Here is a 20,661-nt window from a genome sequence, read left to right as displayed (position 1 = left end):
TATATTTTTATTCATTTCAATCTATGTATGTGTATCACTTCGGGATGGTTCTATGAAGGTATCATTTTTAGATTTATAAACTTTTCCTCAAGCGTAAAGATAAAAATACCAACGATCAGTAAACAATATTGACGAAATCTTGGAAAGTGCATCGTTAATAAATATTGTATTGTGAATGCGATCATTTATCATTTATTTTTTTTAGTTCAAAAAAATAAAACATCACCTTATTTTTAAAAGAGTGAATAAGAGGCGTCAGAGGCGTCTGACACACGTTAATACTATATTCTGTCCAGCATTATTGAAATTTAAATTGTTCTTCCATTAAGATGTTAATGTAAAGATAGAGCTTTTAAATATAAATAGTTTGTTTATTTTTATCGCTACTACTATGAAAATGTTTCTTTTTTTTATAATATGTAATTATACACAATATATGAATATTACATAATATATTATTATTAGATTTAAATATGTTAGAATGTTGAAAAAAAATACCAAAAATGCCCTGTTGTTGGAAATAGTTATATCTCACTAAATCCTTAATATTATCAGTTCAAAAAAATATCGACCTGAGAAGTTTACAACATGTATTATTATAACGATGATTTACAATGGTATACTAAAAGAATAAAATATACAAAAACTATATTTTGATTTATAATACATTTAATAGTTATTTAAATTAAATATAAATCATACTATGTTTATAAAATATTATAAAAAAGTAAACAAGTTATTTATAAACATTATAATATGAGGATATAATATAAATAAGAAACAATATTTGGGTAATCAAATAATATTTATTGTGAATGCACAAAAAATGTTTGAAGTTTAAATCATAAAAAAATGTTTGTAATAATTATAATTAAGTATTAGAAAATAAAATGTCTATATTTAATTCCTATAAGATAAATGTTAAATAAATATTTATAATCTTTATAGTATGACTTATTTTAATACTATTTTACTGATGTTTGAAAAAATTCTTTGAAAATTAAAAACAAATCAATGCAAAACTGATTGAATTTTATGTCTTCTCAAAACATGAAATAACTTATATAATGAGTAAAAAATAATAACGGTTTAGTTCCAACTATGTAACTTTGTGAATTTTTTTACATGGATAAAATAAAAACCAAAAAAACTTAGATATATAAAAACTGATTTCCAAGAATAAAAAGCAAGCCAATAAATAACGATTTCCGTCTACCATTCATGATTAATTGCTCAACATAAAAGCATACAATAAACATAATATCGTAATATTGAAGCTTTTGAATGGCGTGATAGCACTGATAAAAACACAACTAATAAATTATGATATAATTCAGGTATATTTACAAATTTAATATTTTATCTTACAAAATAAAAATAAAGAAAGAAATTAGCACAACAACAATGTATACAATGTAAAAGTACGAATTACTTATATACCAATTTGATTTACGAATGGAAATGATAATAATAATACCAAACTGAAAAATATACCTACTATGATAAGAATTTAATTTTGGTTAATTTTCTTAAAGAAGTAATGTATTAATATAGTATGAAAAAAAAAACATTTAATATGATATTAAAAAATTGATAACGTACATTTATATACATAAACAATACATTAATTTTCCATAATAGTATTTTACATGTAGTTTTTTTTTTCAAATACGAATACACATAATATCATACAAATAAATTAAATAAATGCAATTATTTGATTCTGTTCAGACATCAGAGTAAGTAAGACAAAATATTTTAAAATATATATTTGTATTGGTTATTTTATAATTTAACACAATATTCCAAAACAGCGTTAATTTATAGACAAAAATATAATTTGTGGACCTTTTCAAGTTACATAAAATTAAAAAAAATTCGGAAACAACAATTTATTAATATCAATTTACAAAACTGTATTCTATTTTAACTACTAATCTATGAAAAAAAAAAACATGACTGTAATAACCCTCAATTTACGAGGATCGTATTGTTAAACTTGTTTAATGAACAATTAACAGACATAATACATAAATTTTATCGAATTTATCTTTTTTTGAACAAAATAAAATACATTTTATATTGTTGTTAAGAATAAAATAGAAATATGTTTTCTAAAATAAAAATTAGATTCCAATGTATTACAATAACAACTTAAATAATTTGATTATTACATATTATAAACTAATAAACGGTGACAAAAGTACACGTAATTATAATTTATCACAATATCCACAAACGAAATATGAGTTTAGAAATAGTAGTCTAGTATAAAGTTTAAGTGCGAAACAAGATCTAACTTTCAAGTTTAAATGTTGCCGGAGAAATATCGACATAAATACAAATGAGTAAAATACACTTTTCGAAAATATTATTATAGTGTAATCGTGGTAATGTTTTATTTTTTGAAAATAGCTTTGTTTTATTATTATTTCCCTCAAAAATATACAATGTTTTCCTATAGAAGATGTCGGTTTATAAAAAATATTATTTATATATTTTTACTTTTTATGTAAAATGTGGTGTCATCAAATGCATTGGGTAATTTTATTACTGTTCTTTTTTTTTTTCCAAAAATAGTTTTTTTATTTTACTTAATTTATTGTCTAAAGTTAAAAATAACAATACAATTATATTCCGTTGACGTTATTATTAAAAAACAAAATATTATAATATTATTTGATTAGAAAAAACGATTTAAAATATTCCATCAACTATCTGTTATTTATTTTGTCATAACTATATTATACCTTTTAGTACGAAAATTATATATTTTTGGTCAAGAACTATGGATAATGTTTTGAAAATTACTAAATATTTATTTTTATATAAATATATTAATTTCTACCTCTATAAATGATTTTTATGCAAATATAAATATACGTATATGTCGATATTATATTTGCATAAATACATAACACATGAAATGCAATTAAATTTAATTGTTTTAACTGTTTGATGTTATTTTGATTGAAAATATATTGGTACATACAATACTTTCATTAACGTTGTATTATTATTCAATAAAAAATTAAAAGATATTGTTATTACACTAGAAATATTCGAAATAAAAAAAAAATTACAGTGGGAGGAAAAGTGCTTAAGTGTGAATTATTTATATACATGATCAGAGAAATATTTTTCTTGGATATCATATTTATCTTATAGTTTGAACTTGAAAACAAACCCTATTGGGTAGATAAATGTTTAATGAATTTTAAAACTTTTGAACTCACGTCATTACTTAACAGTTTACAGGTATCATATTAAAATAATGAACGATGAATATTAACTCTAACATATACCTCATAAAGTCATAACATACAGTAGCAGTCTTGGTAATGTTAATATTAATTATATATCACATTTGAAAGTACCTCATACTCATAATATAGAAACTACTCAAAAAGTATTGACAGATATATTATCATATTTGATATTATAAATAATAAAATAACAAAAACAAAAACAGTGTTAATATTGTAAGCACAGATTTTGCACTGAATACAATTGGTATTTCTGGGTCAGAGGATATAATATATTACAGTTTTATATTTCAAGTCTTATAAAAGATAGAATATAATATGATTTGTAAAAAATATGTAGAGTGTAATATGAATAATAACGATTTTATGTGTAAATGTTAAACCAAACGATGAAGCTATTAACTGTTTTATAATTTGATCGACCTTTTTAAAACAATCTTTTTTTATAAATATTTGTTGAATTGTGTTGTTTTTATTTTAACCAATTATCATTGAAATCAAACAAAAAAATGTATTGTTATCATAGACGATCGCATAAATTACAAAATCATCAAAACGTACAATTATACAATCATGGATTCACAACTTACTTAAAAAAACAATGTTATGTTTTTATTAATAAGAATAAAAGAAAGACACTATAGTAGCTTTAAAATTATTATTTTTTTTTATATAGTTCTTAAGATATAAAAAAAAACATACTAATAAATGTTATATTATTTATATATACCTAAGTGCATTTTCACAATTTATATTATACAGAACATTTTTCAACATAGTTGCAAATATCTATTTTTTTAATTCTGAAAAATTTAATTTAATGACCATTTTTTCTATTAACACATTAAAATCGATAAAGATGCATGAGACATTTTTGCTTATTTACGTTTTAATAAACTCAAGTAATGTTTCACATGTTTCAGAAACACATTTTTATCAAATAATTTGTTAAAACAAAAAACCTAGTACATTCGATACTAAAAAGAAAAGTTTCCCAAAATAATTCCTTTATAGATTGGTATAATATCATAAAACATAATATACTTAAAGCTTGTTCAATTTCCCCAAAAAAAATATTATAAATAATGATCAACTTTAAAATGTTCGATATTAAATAATTCTAACTTTATCTAAAATCAATGTAACCTATTTTATTATTATTAGATCTGATAGCTTATAGCAGTATTATTATAATGCAATAGCGTCTTTCAAATAAATTAATTGTGAAATTACCATATACATAAAATTATAAATATTATAATTACTTTGTTTCACACTGTTGGACGCAGCGTGGTTGTCAATGTTGTACGACAACTAAATTCTATGATTAACATGAATTTAAGGCTTTTTAAAATTACATATTTTATAATTTGAAATTCATAAATATTAACAAATATACATTATCGATTTTTTTTTAAACATTAAATAGGTCAATAAAGTCAAATCATAATAATTTTTAGTTAATACAAAATATATAATAACAAAATTAACCCCGGATAAGTTTGAACTTTTCATCGTGGATTAATATGATTGATTTTATCAACTTTTTTTTAAAGTTAAATTGTAATTGTTGTTATATCGAAACTGTAGAAACATAACTTTAATTATTCTTCTTTTGTGACGTCCATTGGGTAATTATTTTCCGCAGTCTATTTTTTATATGCTATAAATTGTTTACAGTCATATCAGTCGTATATTATATGATTTATTCTATCATAATAATCATTATCATACAATAACAAGAATGTTATATATTTGTATAATCGTAACACACGAGAAAGTTTTTAAAAGTATACGATTAAATTTAAAAAAAAAAAAAAAACGTTTTTTTCATTTGAACGGAAATAAATAAATTGACGAACAACAAAAACGAATATACCATACGTACGACAAAAAAAAGGTTAATTTTTGACAAATACAACGAATGACAATTGAAAATTTAAAGAAAATATGTATATCATTTTCAAATGCATAATATTTTTTATAAACTCGTATTTATTTTTGTACAACGCTGACTAACGTCAATAATCGTATATTATTATTATACCATAGTATTACATTATTATCATACGATCGATGTCCACGTCAGCGACTATCAAAATGGACTGCGTTGCGTGCCTATAAATACAGTTAATCCGGGTGAAGCGGTGGCAAATTTAGTGCGTGTAGCGAGCGAGGGACACGGTACACACACACACACACACACACACATACCTAAAAATCGAAGCCTGCGGACGGTGTATGTGCGAGAAAGTTTATAACACCAACTTCGGTGAGGACGCACATATGAAATAATAACAAATGATCTATTCGGAGTGTATATATCGGCCGTAGTGCCCTATATATGTACGTATAACGTGACGCCGTCGTGTGTGCTATACCGTAAAGCCAATACGAAACACACACACACACACACACACATACTACACGCATACACACACGTACATAAATCGTAATATTTCTGACCAGTCGCTTCGTGTTTATACCATTCCAATGCGCCCGACAAACACCGCCGTAGTAACAGCCGGTGGACTTTTGGACGATCGATCACGTCATAAATTGTCCACTCTCACACACACACGCGCAGGTACGTGCGAGAAAGTGCACGTGTTTCCGGCACTCCGTCGCACAAGACGCCTTCCCGGATAATATCACATTATGCTTAAATAATTGTTTTCGGCGACGCAACAAGTCGTCGTGCCAAATATCATATTATTGCTCTGTAAAAGACAAGCCGAAAAAAAAACTGGTACGTTTCTCAGGATATCAACCACCACTGTATTATTATGACATGACGGCCAGTTGCAATCCACTCACATCCTTACAATATCATATCGACATGATAAAAATATATCTCGAGGACACTTCCGCACCGTCCTGTTCACCAACTACTTTTGTGTAATGGCCTGCGGCCGTTGTTCACCGTACAAAAAAAAATAAATAAATAAATAAAAGAATTACAAATACGTGATATTTATTTTTATAAACTACACTATCACTATAATAATTCTGTGTAAAACGTTCGAATCATTGTTATGAGGATTTCAAGAGAATAAAATCAGAATTTGAACATATAAACAGTATATCTAAGTGATCTCAATGAACTCATGTCCGCAAGTAACAAACACTACAGGCTTAGAGAATTGCAAAATGTTGATATCCTGTTTTTGTTTTTAAATGAATTAAATCTATTTTCTTTAATACGTGACAACTATAATTAGCTACACATTGTAAATATATTAAAAAATTTAATTTTCAATTTTGTATGTGAGTAAATTGTTTTCAATAATTGCATAAACAATTCAATGCACTTTTGTATCACATAATATATAATTTATTATTTTCATATACGCTCTATACAATTTATCAATTTATATCCAGTCAACATAAACATGTATTCAGCCGTTAAATGATAATTTATTTAATTGACAATGATAATATTTATTTTTAACCATATACGAATATATATAAATATATAATAAAATACTTGGTTTGAAATATTCTATATATTTCAATTATTTATTCTTATAAAAAATAAGTAATTGTTATATTATTTTACTGTTCACAATACACGTATATAAAAATTACCCATTTTCTTCTTCAATAATAAATTACAGCATGTTTAAATTATTATTGAGTTTTATAATGAAGCTCAGTTAAAGTTTATCATTGTTTCCAAATATATATATATATAGATATATATATATAGATCAACTAAAATCACGTTTCTAGTAACAATATTTAATGTATTCTAAACGTGAAGATACTACAATATTTTAATTTGTAATTTACTGTTTTTCATTAAAGCTATTGAAACTTATTAAAATAGCTTTTAGTCATTAAAATAATATGAAATAAACGGACTAATTAATATTTAAAGAATTTTTCATCAAATCTGAAATGTATTTAGTTTACAATTTCAGCTATAAACTATACCTAGCAATTATTAATTAGTAATGCAATTTCATTAATATATATTTTTTTTTTAATATATTTACCAAGAACTAATTCAAATAAGAGTTTTTTTAATATAATTATAGGAATTACAAACACGTAGATTTTAATTAAGTTTTAGATATAAATTTAAACAAAACATATTCATTTTGAATACGATTGAAAAAATAGTAGCTTAGGTATTTTATTATTTTTCATTTAAATAATTTGAAAATGTATTTATTTTTTGAATATAAATGCAAGCATTACGTGACTGCTATACAACAAAAACTAACTAATTTTAATTATCGTAAAATTAATTTTTAATATTAATTAAAGTCTTTAATTTTTAAACATAGGTACATACTATTAAAATATAATAAATAATTAATTTTTTTTTAATTTATATGAATAATATGGTTTAATTTTTTCGAATTTTAAAAATAAATAAAAATTTAAACAAAAAATAAATAATTGCTAATAACTTTATGCCTGCCATATAGTACTTGCATTCTAACTAAATTAAACCATGAAGATGTCATTTTATATCGCATGCGCTGTCTCAGTCTGAAATATAATATACAACACAGAAAATTTTTTTTCATGACAATCAATTTATGTTTTTAACTTTAATATTGGAGTAAATTTACCTATAATCGAAATTAAAGATAAAAATAAGGTCATCTCGTAGTCTTTTATTAATATTATAATTTTAAAATGAGTTACTTATGAGCATTTTAAAATTTTAATATTTTACATAGCTATATAATTCACTTTAAGATGATAATATCAATTAAATCCTTTCACATGGTCTAGACTCTAGGTAATAGTTTTACATTAAAATTTGATGATAGGTTATATAATTGTAATATTGAAGATAAAAATATAAACTATATTATGCTAAACGTAAATTTGATATATTGTATGTCTGTAAGACGGAGACATCACATAAAAGTTTGGCTATCTCTTAATGTACAAACTACAAATATATTTACAGGCTAATACTATTGATTACATTATTATTATTATTATTATATTTTATTACTAAATGTTATGACTATATTTTAATTAGGTAAAGGAATATTTTATGAAAATAGTAACTAAATACACATTTTCATTATAAACGCTATATAATATTATTATAGGTACAATAACACATTATTATTAAAATACGTATCTCCAAAACTGTTAATTAATTTAACATTTTGATCATATAATAAATACTAAATACATTATCTCGTTAGTCATCAACGTAAATAATTGTTTTATCACCTATATTTCATGTGAACGAATGTAAATAAACGCATCGAATTGCCAATACATATTAAACACATAATTTATATTCAGATTTTCAGATTAACTGAAGATTAGGAAAGGGCATAATTAAGAATTTGGCACTTAGTTTCTCCTAAGATATTATTCAATGTTTATTTGGTTAATTTGTATTTTAATTGTTTGAAATATTTTATAAGAGTATTTTGTTATAAAATTAGGTAATCTATAATTAAATTATATTAAACTACCTGAAAAAAATTATATTTGTAAACTTATTTATGTTATACGTATATTAGAGAAATCTTTAATTTATTTCCGTTAAAAAAAAATGGTATATAACTACTACATTTTTATTTTATAGGTTAAACGGTGAAGTAATTTTGAATAATCGTTCTTTAATTTTTTGTACATGTAATATTTAAATATGAAAAAAAAAGGTCGAGTTAAAGGTTGATTGCTTATGAAATACTACCTAGTGTTTGTCTCCGTTTTCTTTTAGGAATTATATACAAGTTTAAAACAAACACAATTAATACCTAAGATAATACATATATAAACATATACTGACAAATGTGAGTTTTAATCAATAAATAAAAATAGAAGGTTCGTTCAATTGTATTCGTCATTAATTATCTATATATCATATTATTATATAATTTAATTTTCTAATATCATTTGACAACATATACTTAAAAGCAGCCATATTTTAATTAATGATATTATAATATAATATTATATTAAACTTAGGCCAGTATACTATAATATTAAGCAGACTTTTTGCATTATAAAATAAAATAATTTTACTTTTATTTATATATTATACTTTTATTCAATTTAATATAAAAGTTTTATTTAAAGATCCATTAAATTATAAGAATTGCCTATTTTCAATTAGGATTTAGTTTCATTGGATTAATTTTGAGGTTTAAGTTGGCGAGACCTAAGGAAAATCAATTATCGTTACTTCTTATTAGCTTTCACTAAAGTTATAAATCATTTTATTCTTCAAAACTTTGTTATTAATTCCTCATATATATTTACTTTTTAGCCAATAGTTTTTAATACAAATAGCAATCAAGACATCTTGCAAAACTAATCTAGAAAATCTATAAGAATTCTTATTCAATATTTATCTATCAATTTAAGTATGTACAGTAAAAAAAAATGTTGTTTTCCTTTTATTTTGATAAACTTAGTGTAACACTAAGTAATAATATAATCATATCTAATTGATGGATCTATTTAAGTATTTAATTATTTAATTATTGTTATAACTTTACACGATATGTGGATATTAAGGATATATATATATGTATTAATTTATTTTAAATTAAATATAAAATTAAATATTATTTATGAATATAGAAAAAAGAATATAAATTTATTAAGATTTTTATATAATTATTATAATTTATATTTATAAACTATACCCCAAATGTCACGTATCCATTATTCTATATATTTTTTATCTGATTTAAAAAAAAAAAAAGAATTTTAAATAATAATTATTATTATTATTTTTTTTTTTTTGATGGTAATTAAGTTTTTTTAGTAATTTTCTTTCTCGGAAAACATTAGCTGATGATAATATTATATAGATAATGTCAAGAAGATTTTTTGTAGATGATAATTAATGATTATTTCACTTTTTTTTTTTTATTAAAAGGTGAACATTTTAACAGTATGTTACTTTTGCAAGGTTATTGTACGATTCCGGCACGATATTTGGGCTATCCGGTAGCACTGTCAGCAATTCATTTGTAATGTTACATTTTTCGGGAAAGTTCATTAGCTCTGAGATAATCTAAGATATCCTAGAAGTTAAATTCGTGAATATTGAATATGTAAAAAAATAAAATAATTATAATTCATGGCACGATAATTTTATTCAATGGAAAATTACTATTTTTACTTCGTTTTCAGTCCATGTTTCTAAAACAATATACCAATGGAAATATTTCAAACACCTACTTACATTTTGAAACGAAGCATTTTTCGTTATAAAATTAAAAAAAAAAATTAAGCATATTATATACCATCAATTCCATTTAAATATTATCACAAAATATAAAATAGATTGTTTGAAATAAATATGAATTTTGGACCTGTCTGGGTCAATTTTTCGTAATTCGTTTAATTTAAAGATTTTTTTTTTTTAATATCTCAATGAATACGAATATAATAGTATTATGTTTAATATTGAATGTATTGATCTAAAAATTATAATATTATAAAGTATAACTATGAATCGAATATTTTATAAATATTTTAAAATTCAGGTGAACTATTAAATTATGGCATAATTGTTTAGAATTTAATTAGGTTGACTGATTAACAATCCGTATTTGTGGTTATAGATAAGTAAAGTGGTTGATGGAAATAATATTTCAATGCTTACATATTAGATTAAATTTAAATAAATGTATCAATTTTTAATCTTTATACAATAGTACGCGTTATAATATAAATTAATAAAAGAAAATGATAAATGTAAGTGTTTATCAGTGTATTATATATTTATATATTGTACATATTTTATTTTATTTATTTCTATGTGATGGGATCGGAATATATGGGGTGAAGTTATTAACCAAAAAAGTTTACTTAAACAGTTTTTAATGTCACAATTTCACATATGAACTTCATAAAGTTATTCTGGAATTGGTTGTATCAATATGACATTTTGAGGAGAGAAAAACTACCTAATTATACTTATGTACAAAATCAAATTTATTTATTAAAAATAACCTTGTTTTTTTTTTTTTTTGCTATCTAAACTAAAATAATTTTAATTATAAAAAAAAAGGATACATTGCAAAACAATAATGTCATATTATATTTTATTTGTATTATTATTCGGTGACCGTTAAAATTGTGATGTGTCATAATATCGTATAAAGCCACAGAGCTCTATCGACTATTATACACCAAATGCATGTTATTCACAGGTCATTACAGGTGTTCAAAACGATTTTATGCGAAACTGATGTCATCCACGGTGAGTTGGCGAACGGCTAACGATATATTATTATCACGAAATCATCTCTAGAGCGAAAACGACTACAATATAATTACCGGGCCCGAATCGACGGTCGTGGATTACTACTATAGAATGTCACCTGTCTCTCTGTTTTTGTTCTGAAACTCGTAATTAATAATAAGGGAAAATTGCGCAACCCCAACGCTTTAAACTGCTGATGAATGGATATATTTTTGATAACAGCCATATATTACTGACCCGTTCGACGTATTTATTTGCGAACCGGCCGAATGAAAATGCCAATTGTTTTCGGCCGATTTTGTATAGCGATAATTAAATTATAATTCGTTCTAATGAAAACGGCCGAGTGTAAAAAAACATCGAGGAAAAATTTCTATTTAATTCAGATATTATTTAAATACGCCGGCATCATATTAATATTATTATGCTTTTATGCCACGCATAATATTATAATGACAATGTAGCTTATTATTTTGTAACTAATGGCCCTTAGGTTAGGTGCCGGCTTTTAATTAAATTAAATTAAACACTTTGTTTAGATGTACAGTAAAGTATCGGTAAACGATTCAATAAAATATTATCATGCAATGTTTAACTTAACTTAGTATTAAAAATATGCAAAAAGAATGTCTAATAAATATAAATGAGTAAATATGAATAATAATATTATAGTACAATATAGAACATAAGTCGTTATAAGAATAAATTGTGCACCGTCACCATTATACATTTTTCACTGGCAGAATATTTTCATAAAGTCAAAGTTAAATTAAACGAGTGATATGGTAATATTTTAGAATTAACATTATTTTTTTTATTATTGTTATTATATTAGAGTAATAAAAAATTCAATAATAAAAGTCGAAAAAATAAAAATGAATTCTTTCTTTTGCACTTTCAAAAACATACGTATATATTATATTTTAAAATCAGTTTATATAATTGTATAAAATCAAGTGGATATTATAGTTATTATTAATAACATATTAACAATCATTATTTGTGTTTATTGAATTTATAAAAATATTCAATTAAATGCATAAGTTCATCATATTATGATAATTATTTATTTACATATTTCATTTTATGGATTTATAATTATTAAATACTAAAAAATTCATAACTTTTCGGAAATTCACCAGCAGAACTTAAAAATTACATTAATTATAATATAATTCATATATATATAACATATTATGTTTTATATGTTATCTTAAAAAACCTAACATTGAATACATACCAGTTACAATAATTTTGGAAATTTACAAATATTGTGGGTTACAAAATTATAAATTTTATCCAAAAATTGAATTTAAATCTAGTAACTTCAATCATCATTAAAATATTATACAATACCTAGTCATAAATGTTGAATAAGTATTCATTTAAAATAAATAAATATTTATAAATCGTATTCATTAATACATATAATATATTAATTCGTTCTTGTATTTAAATCCAATGTCACTTATTAATGTGTAAAATACGTTTTCAAAAACTTAATGCGTCATGATTATTATTATGACATTCCAACATTTTTCAAACCATTAAATGACGATTTATTATTTATTTTTAGTTGGGGTTGCCTAAAAATAAATTTGATTTGATACGAAAATGTATTACTAAAAACATACTTATCGTTTAAATTGTAAAAATATTAACGACCATAATAAATGCATTGCATTTGAATAATAATGTTGTATAAGAAATCCTATCACTCTTAACAGTTTTTCAAAACACAAATATTTATGAAAATCGTTCTCTGTTTTTTCAATGCACACTACAAACACAATAGAATCATTTCTGAGATTACTATACAAATAAATAAATGCAAATCAATTAAATATAATAATATATTATTATGCTGACAAAAGCACCCATTGAATTAATACAGTAACCCTCACCATAATGTTTGTCCCCTTAGTCGATTAAGGAATTGTATTATATAGGATGTATTAGAATTTAGAGGTCTAAATTAATAGCGTTTTAGAAATTAAAATATATTACTTGCACTATAAAGAAACTGCGATATTCTGGTATAATAGTTGTACGGTAAAATTAAATAATATAGTAAAAAGCTCACATATCATTTGGTTTAGTTAAATGTAAAAGCAGTACATTGGCTGGTTTAATGTTTACGTTTACAAATCCATTAATTAAAAAAAAAATAAGAGGTTCGATCGAATAAACGACACATTTAATACTCTAGATTAAAGTTTTCAGATGGTTTTAAAATCCAATAAGGATCTGAAGCTGGTAAAAAAAAATACTTTGTAATTGACTCAATCCAAGAGAGAAATTAAAAAAAAAAAACTTAACAGTTCTTCAAAATTGAACTTTTATCATTAATGTTCTCTAGCTAATAAATGAAACAAAAAAATGAAACAAATATTTTTAATATATTTGATCATTAAAATATAGTTATAAATATTTATATTTTTAAAAATTAAAATTATTGTTAAACCGATAATATTAAAAAGATAAAAAGATATATTATATAAAACCTTATCTCAATAAAAGTATATTGAACTCATGTAAACTGCATTAGGTATTTCATTATGCAGAAAGAAAAATAATATTGGCTAATAATATATTATGATATATAAAATGTATATTATATAAAACTTAAGGATAAATGGAGATAATTAATAATACAATATTTTGAGTTAAGATTTTATTTGAGTTTGAATTTAGGTATTAACAACGTGGTATTTTCTGATTTTTCAATTACGATATTTTCTTTTTTTATTATTGTTATATTTACTGTTAAGTTCTGCTTCAAAAATTTAAAATTTTCCGGAGTATTGTTTTCATATAATATTTTAAATTTTTAAGTTTTATTTTATATTTCAGTGACTTTTATATAACTATGTTTGCGGTGGTGAAATTTTATTTTTAAAATAAATTCAATTGATAAATTGATTTAAAGACACAGGTAAATGTAGATACGCGAATATATTTAAAATTAAAATAAAAATCCCACTTATAGCAGTTAAATGAACTATCAGCGAGTTTCATCATTGGTTTTCCTTTATCGTGTTCTATTTTTGGTGAGATTTCAACATAATTGTATGTTTCCTTATCAAAGATGATATATTTCCTAGTATTATGCATTGAAGTACCATTAAAGTGTATTTAATATACAATAGACTTGTCAGTATTATGATTTATGGAGTTGTTCATAATATACAACTTAAGATTATTATATGCAATTAAACCGATCGATTTGCTTGACAAAGATAGAAAGCAATTTTAACTATAAATTATTGCCATAATATTATCCAACAATATTTTTTGTTATTATTTCTAATCAATACTTTCGTAATGAATTTATATAAATATATCACAATTTAATCAAATACATAACGATAAATAATTAGGTAGTAAATTGTATATAATATTATGAACTCACTTGATATCCACGAGCCATTAAAAGAAGGAGCTTTGAATGTGTCCCCGGCAATTTGATCGACCGTAAACTTGCTTCCGAGATTCCTAGGACCTTTGTATGGCGGTGACAGTAGGACAATAAAGAATACTATCAAGCCCAAAACAGCTACAATGACCAAAAGCGCGATAAGAATACCGCGCCAGTTTCGCTCATTTGGCGTGATTACGACCAATTCCTGAAAACAAAACATAAAATAATAACGTGTTATTCATGTTTTAATACCATTTAGTCGTACATCATATTTTATAATATAGTCAATATAGCGATTTTTACTATGCATAGTATTTCATAATTATTAATTTTAAAGTATCTTACTCGTATTATAATTAATATACATTATGTTATTTGTGTATTAACATTAAAAACTAAAAATATGTTAATCAACTAAGTAAACCTGTCTAGGTTACATGAGTTAAATTATTATGACTTTTAATAGATATAAAAAATATATAATATATATATGGTGTAGATACTGCAAACATATTTGATTCTATGAGTATGTATAATTAGGTCAAATAATAAATTATTGAAAGAAAAAACATATTTTAATGTTTGGTAAATATACTATGTATGAATATTATTGTCCAAAATCGTACTATTATATAAGTGCAATGTTTCAATACGTTTCATATGAAAAAAGTAAATCGAAAAAGATTAATAAATTGTATTATATAATTTAACATTTGTAAAAAATATATAGTTATACATTTTTGATTTTTTAGTAGATACAACTATAAATAATAACAATTTATTTAAATTTTATATTTTATATTTTTACTTTAGAGAAAGCCGTACACTGTGAACGTATAGTTTCAAATATTAACAGTTGTATTTAATTCACATAATTTTCAATCAATAATATTTGAAATAATGTTCAATAAAATTAACAAAAAAAGAGAGTGTAAAAATATATTTAATCACAGATTTTATTAAACATCTATATAGCATGTATAATCTAAAAGTGCATTTTATCAGTTTTTGGCAAGTTTTTATTTATTGTTTATTAATTTTGAACCAATCTGTACTAATGTGTTGATTATAATTAAGTGCTTATATTTTGAATTATACTCAATACATTACAAATTTAAAAAAAACTTTATAGCGTACATTGTGTAAATAATTTATTAAATTTTAAATCGTTTATCAGATTGAAATTCATAAATAATTACGATTTACAATGCACGGTGTACAATGGTGATGAATTTACATGCTATTGTGAAAATAATATTTTAAATGTAAAATTCGTAAATTTTTTAAAACCTTTATTATATGTAGGTGCAGTCTTTATTGTCTTTATTATGATGGCAATAATAACTCTCAATATAACCAGTATAATATCAGTAACACTTCAATCACATTAAAAATCTAAAATTCAAATATGCATTGTTCAGGTATCATTAAACATAAATCATTTTATTAAGTTTTTATTTTTTTTTTATTATCATACAAACTCTTTTTATTTGTTTTACTCGTGTTTAGAGATTTAGTGTGTTAGATAGTTTCCTTGAGAATTAATATGGTCTACATGATTCAGTTCGTTGATGAGCTTCTTAATTAAATCATGATTTATATTGTGGTACACACAAGTAATAAAAACAAAAAACTTTTTAAGGATAGTAAACAATGATTTATAGAACTCCGCGAAGCAGTTAACATTGTTATATTTAAAGCATATTGTATCAATTTACATAATATACCTTTTGTTATTAATAATAAAACTATAATAAAGTCGCTATAAAGATCATAAAAAGATTTTAAAAAAAAAAACTGTTAACATACGAAAACACGAATACGCTTGTCATAATATTAAATTTATCAACTTATAAAATATTCTAAATATAAGATACATATTTATAAATATTGTGTTTAAATTTAAAAATCTTAAAAAAGTAAAAATAACGATCAAACTATAATCAGATTACTTTTTTTTTCAGTTTAATCTGCTAAGTAAAATGAAAAAAAAATACAAATTTTTTGTTAAAATATTAGATACAGAAATATTTATCACAAAAGTAATTTACAAAATAAATTCAATAGATAAATTGATTTTTGAATTTATGAATAAAATTATATTTTTTTTATAATTTATATAAAGTATATGACATAATATACATAATACCAAAATACATGTCATTATTTGTGTATTTTACGAATTTAATAACATATTTTAAAATTATAAATGCCATCCATTCATTTTTTTTTTTTGAATGACTAATATTTGAATGATGTCCACACAAATTAAATATCAATTTAAATAATAGCTGACCAACGATTCGAGCGGAACATATTAAATATTATATAATCAGTATTTCTAATATTGATTTAAATCAATAACTATGCACAATATATTATACGATATAGTTGAATAGTCGTCGACACGCAAAATGTATATTATATCAAGTACCGCCCCCCCCCCCTATCAATACGTGTAGCCATTTGCAATAATATTCATTATATTAATCTTTGAAATTATTGGCTTACGTGTTTATAGGATGATATTGATTGGAAGAATCCGATAAAATCTATTTAAATTTTAATATTCCTTACATAGTTACACGTGTTAGTCGTGAAGACGTGATTATGTTCGCTTTATGATTAGGAAAAACTACTCTATACTTATATCTACTTGTTTTCCATACAACTCGCGAGTTATTTTATTCCGATTATTTGGAGTTTTTTGAGTTTCTATCGTTCAGAATTTTACCGACGTACGTTTTTATCGCCGACACCATTACTATTACTGATAATGATATACGAATGTAAATAAAGTTAGTGTAATCGACGATATTATAATATATTACCCATGTAGGTATGCGCGAAAGATAAAAATATACGTCAGACGTAATATATAACCGAACGTTAAATATATGCTACACGCGCTGTAGATAAAGTCATAATACAATAATAATTGTACAATAAATTTATCCGAGAACGAGAAAAAAAAATCAAATAAACATGTCTCCTGCGTGCATAATGTGATAGGTACATTAAAATATAATATTATATGATATTATCGCATTGCGGCTTCGATCCTCCATTTCCGGTGACGTGTCGACAATAGATGCGCGCATTAGCGGACGTGTGTGTGTGTGTGTGTGTGTGTTCATATTTCGATTTGGTGTATCGTCTCGTGTTTCGGCAGCGGCGACTATTAGGTACACGTCTGGATGTGATTGTATACTGCCCCGTATAATAAAGAATTTTCGTGAAACGTTATCTTCGCGTTCACGACCGTTTAAATACACTTCTCTTCGGGCAATCATCAAGACATACACGAGGAATCGACGCCGATAATCACAGAACAATGTATATAGTGCGGTGTGTAAAAACATAATAATATTGTCACACTCATTTCCCACAAGGCGGTCGTTGTTCGAAAGCGTCGGTTTTCTGCTGCAACTGGACATCGTGCGCGAATCACGAAATTTTAGATCTCGCGCTCTGTTTCCGATAATATGTCAAGTGTATTATCTGTTACCCGAGATCACAGTTTTTTCCCCGACATTTTATCGAAAAGCGGAATGAGGACGATTGCCGAGTTTCCATTCACTCCGGCGAGATTTATAAACCGAAAATATTTCTAAGCCGATAAGTGGTACACTTCACGATAGCACTTTGCGCGTGCAGAATCCTCGTTGCTTCATAATATCGACGACTACCGTCCCGTTGAAAATCATAAAAATTGTGACGCGGCATATCGCTCGTCTAACGGACATCGACCGAGAATCCCGTTTCCGGTCACCATTAAAATACGTTTAAATTGATATTGAAAAGCGCCTTTTATTTCCTGGCCGCCGGAGCCGACGGTATCCACGCGCGACAGACTATTACAATCGCCTTGTTCTGAATATTATATACGAGTACAATACATAATAGGAAGCTGTGTGCGCGCAAAGAGCGTATATTACATAATATAATAATATTATATATTTATATATGCGAATAGACCGCGCACTCCGATTTTGTTCGGCCGCCGCGTCAGCTATTGTTTTGGGGCGTTGGCGATGGCGGTCCTGTGCTGGTTTTCGGGCGTCCGATAGCCGTTTCCTTTATTTTCTTCCTCGACACTTACCTCAATTAACATTTCGCCGCGTAGTAACTCATTGCCGTTTTCCCGGTGTATGAATCCATTGTTTTGCAGCCCGCGGGTTCGGGTGCGCACGCGCGCGTGACAAATCCTCTCGTGTTCCCATAACTACCGGGGTATAGGTACAAAGACGTATCAATTATAAAATCATCGTGCGCTATTATTTTATTAAACATCTCTCTCGCTGTAAACCGTGTGTTGCGAGAGCGACGACGACGTACGGTAAACGCGATGCGCGTTATATAGTTGTAGCACGCCGAGTGTAGACTTGAACGTACGTAGTTCGTACGCAGCTATAAAAATATAGGCCTGGCCGGTGCGAAATGGACGAACGCATAAATGAAATTGAAAAATCGCATAGATAAGATTATGCGTTTCCGAGGAGCACAATGTAATCTCCGCTCTCTCGTAACGCAATACGAGTTTTGTACGAGAACTATAATATTATTATTATTTTCAGCGAGAATTTTGCTTTATTCGATCCAGACGGCTGTTGTAATTCCGGTAATACTCAGCCGAATCAACTGTACAATAATGTGTATAGCCGCTATTCACGTAATACCTATTATAAACGTATTATACCATATTATTAAATATATAGTTATCAGCCGTATAATGCGGTATGACGGTTAAAACATTTTGTGTGTGACGTAGTACGGAGATATATTGGCAATACGTTCTTGTTTATACGAATAGTAGCTATATACGGTGTACATATTATATTGCATAGGTATACCATAAATGCATTACCGGTTACCATTAAAAATTCGAAAATTTCCCGATTCTTTATTGACGATTTTCGAACAACAATAAATTAAAACAGCATTTTTTTTCGTCCATATTGTGATGGCGTTTACTCTGTTGTTGGTTTATTTAAATGCAATACGTCGTTATACTCAATACAATTCCATAACGTATATATTGTTATTATCTCTATAAACAGAGTAAGCACAACATCATACAATTTGAGGAATATATTAGTTTAAACTCACAGTCGGAGCTGCTAAACATTAATAAGTAATTATGTTTTAATTAATTTTAAAATGTTAATTTTCAATTTGGATCGTATCCAGTTCTTGTATGGGTTATATATGTATACCATGCCGTGGAGTAAAATCAAGTGAGAGCAAAATAGAAATTCCTATTATGAATATAATCAAGTGTATATATAGTATCATCAATCTCTTTTGTAAGGCGTTATTTTTCATATGCAATTTACCCGTGTAATATCATTTTGACGTATATGAATAATAATTTGATATGCAATAGACTAAGATGTTCGCTGTCAGGAAATATATGTTAGTGCGTTACTATGTATAATATTCACCCGACTCAGAACGACAGCGGCCATGTTAAATGCAAAACACTTTTTGTTGTTTTAAAATACTAAGAAAACCAACACCTCTCGTCTTAAGTTGTAAAGTGTGGCCATTACGTTTGGACTAGAGGTTATAAAACAAGAAGCATAAACAATTAAAAAACTTACGCCAAGTATAAGAAATGTACTATTCATTTCAGTAACATTTTGAATCGCTGATTTTTCATTTTCATAATGGATTATATAATCAAAATTATCATTTTTAATTAATTTAAAGAGCATTTTTATATTTTATTATTTGACAAAAATGATTTTTATCGTTGTAGGAAT

At 25.0% G+C, this 20,661-nt stretch overlaps 1 protein-coding gene across 5 annotated transcripts in view; it reads right to left on the bottom strand.

The window, feature by feature from the left end:
- LOC132922926 (prolyl endopeptidase FAP-like) overlaps positions 1 to 20,661 on the bottom strand; it is a 223,056-nt gene that overhangs the window by 24,749 nt on the left and 177,646 nt on the right. For all 5 annotated transcript variants that reach the window (XM_060986677.1, XM_060986699.1, XM_060986691.1 and 2 more), the window contains one exon: positions 14,888 to 15,101. In XM_060986677.1, coding sequence (XP_060842660.1) covers positions 14,888 to 15,101 — 214 coding nt within the window. The remainder of the gene's footprint in view (positions 1 to 14,887; positions 15,102 to 20,661) is intronic.

The sequence above is a fragment of the Rhopalosiphum padi genome, chromosome 1 (genome assembly GCF_020882245.1).
Source record: "Rhopalosiphum padi isolate XX-2018 chromosome 1, ASM2088224v1, whole genome shotgun sequence".
NCBI lineage: Eukaryota > Metazoa > Arthropoda > Insecta > Hemiptera > Aphididae > Rhopalosiphum > Rhopalosiphum padi.
Note: the sequence above shows the minus strand (reverse complement) of the source record. Positions and strands in the feature narration are given on the sequence as shown.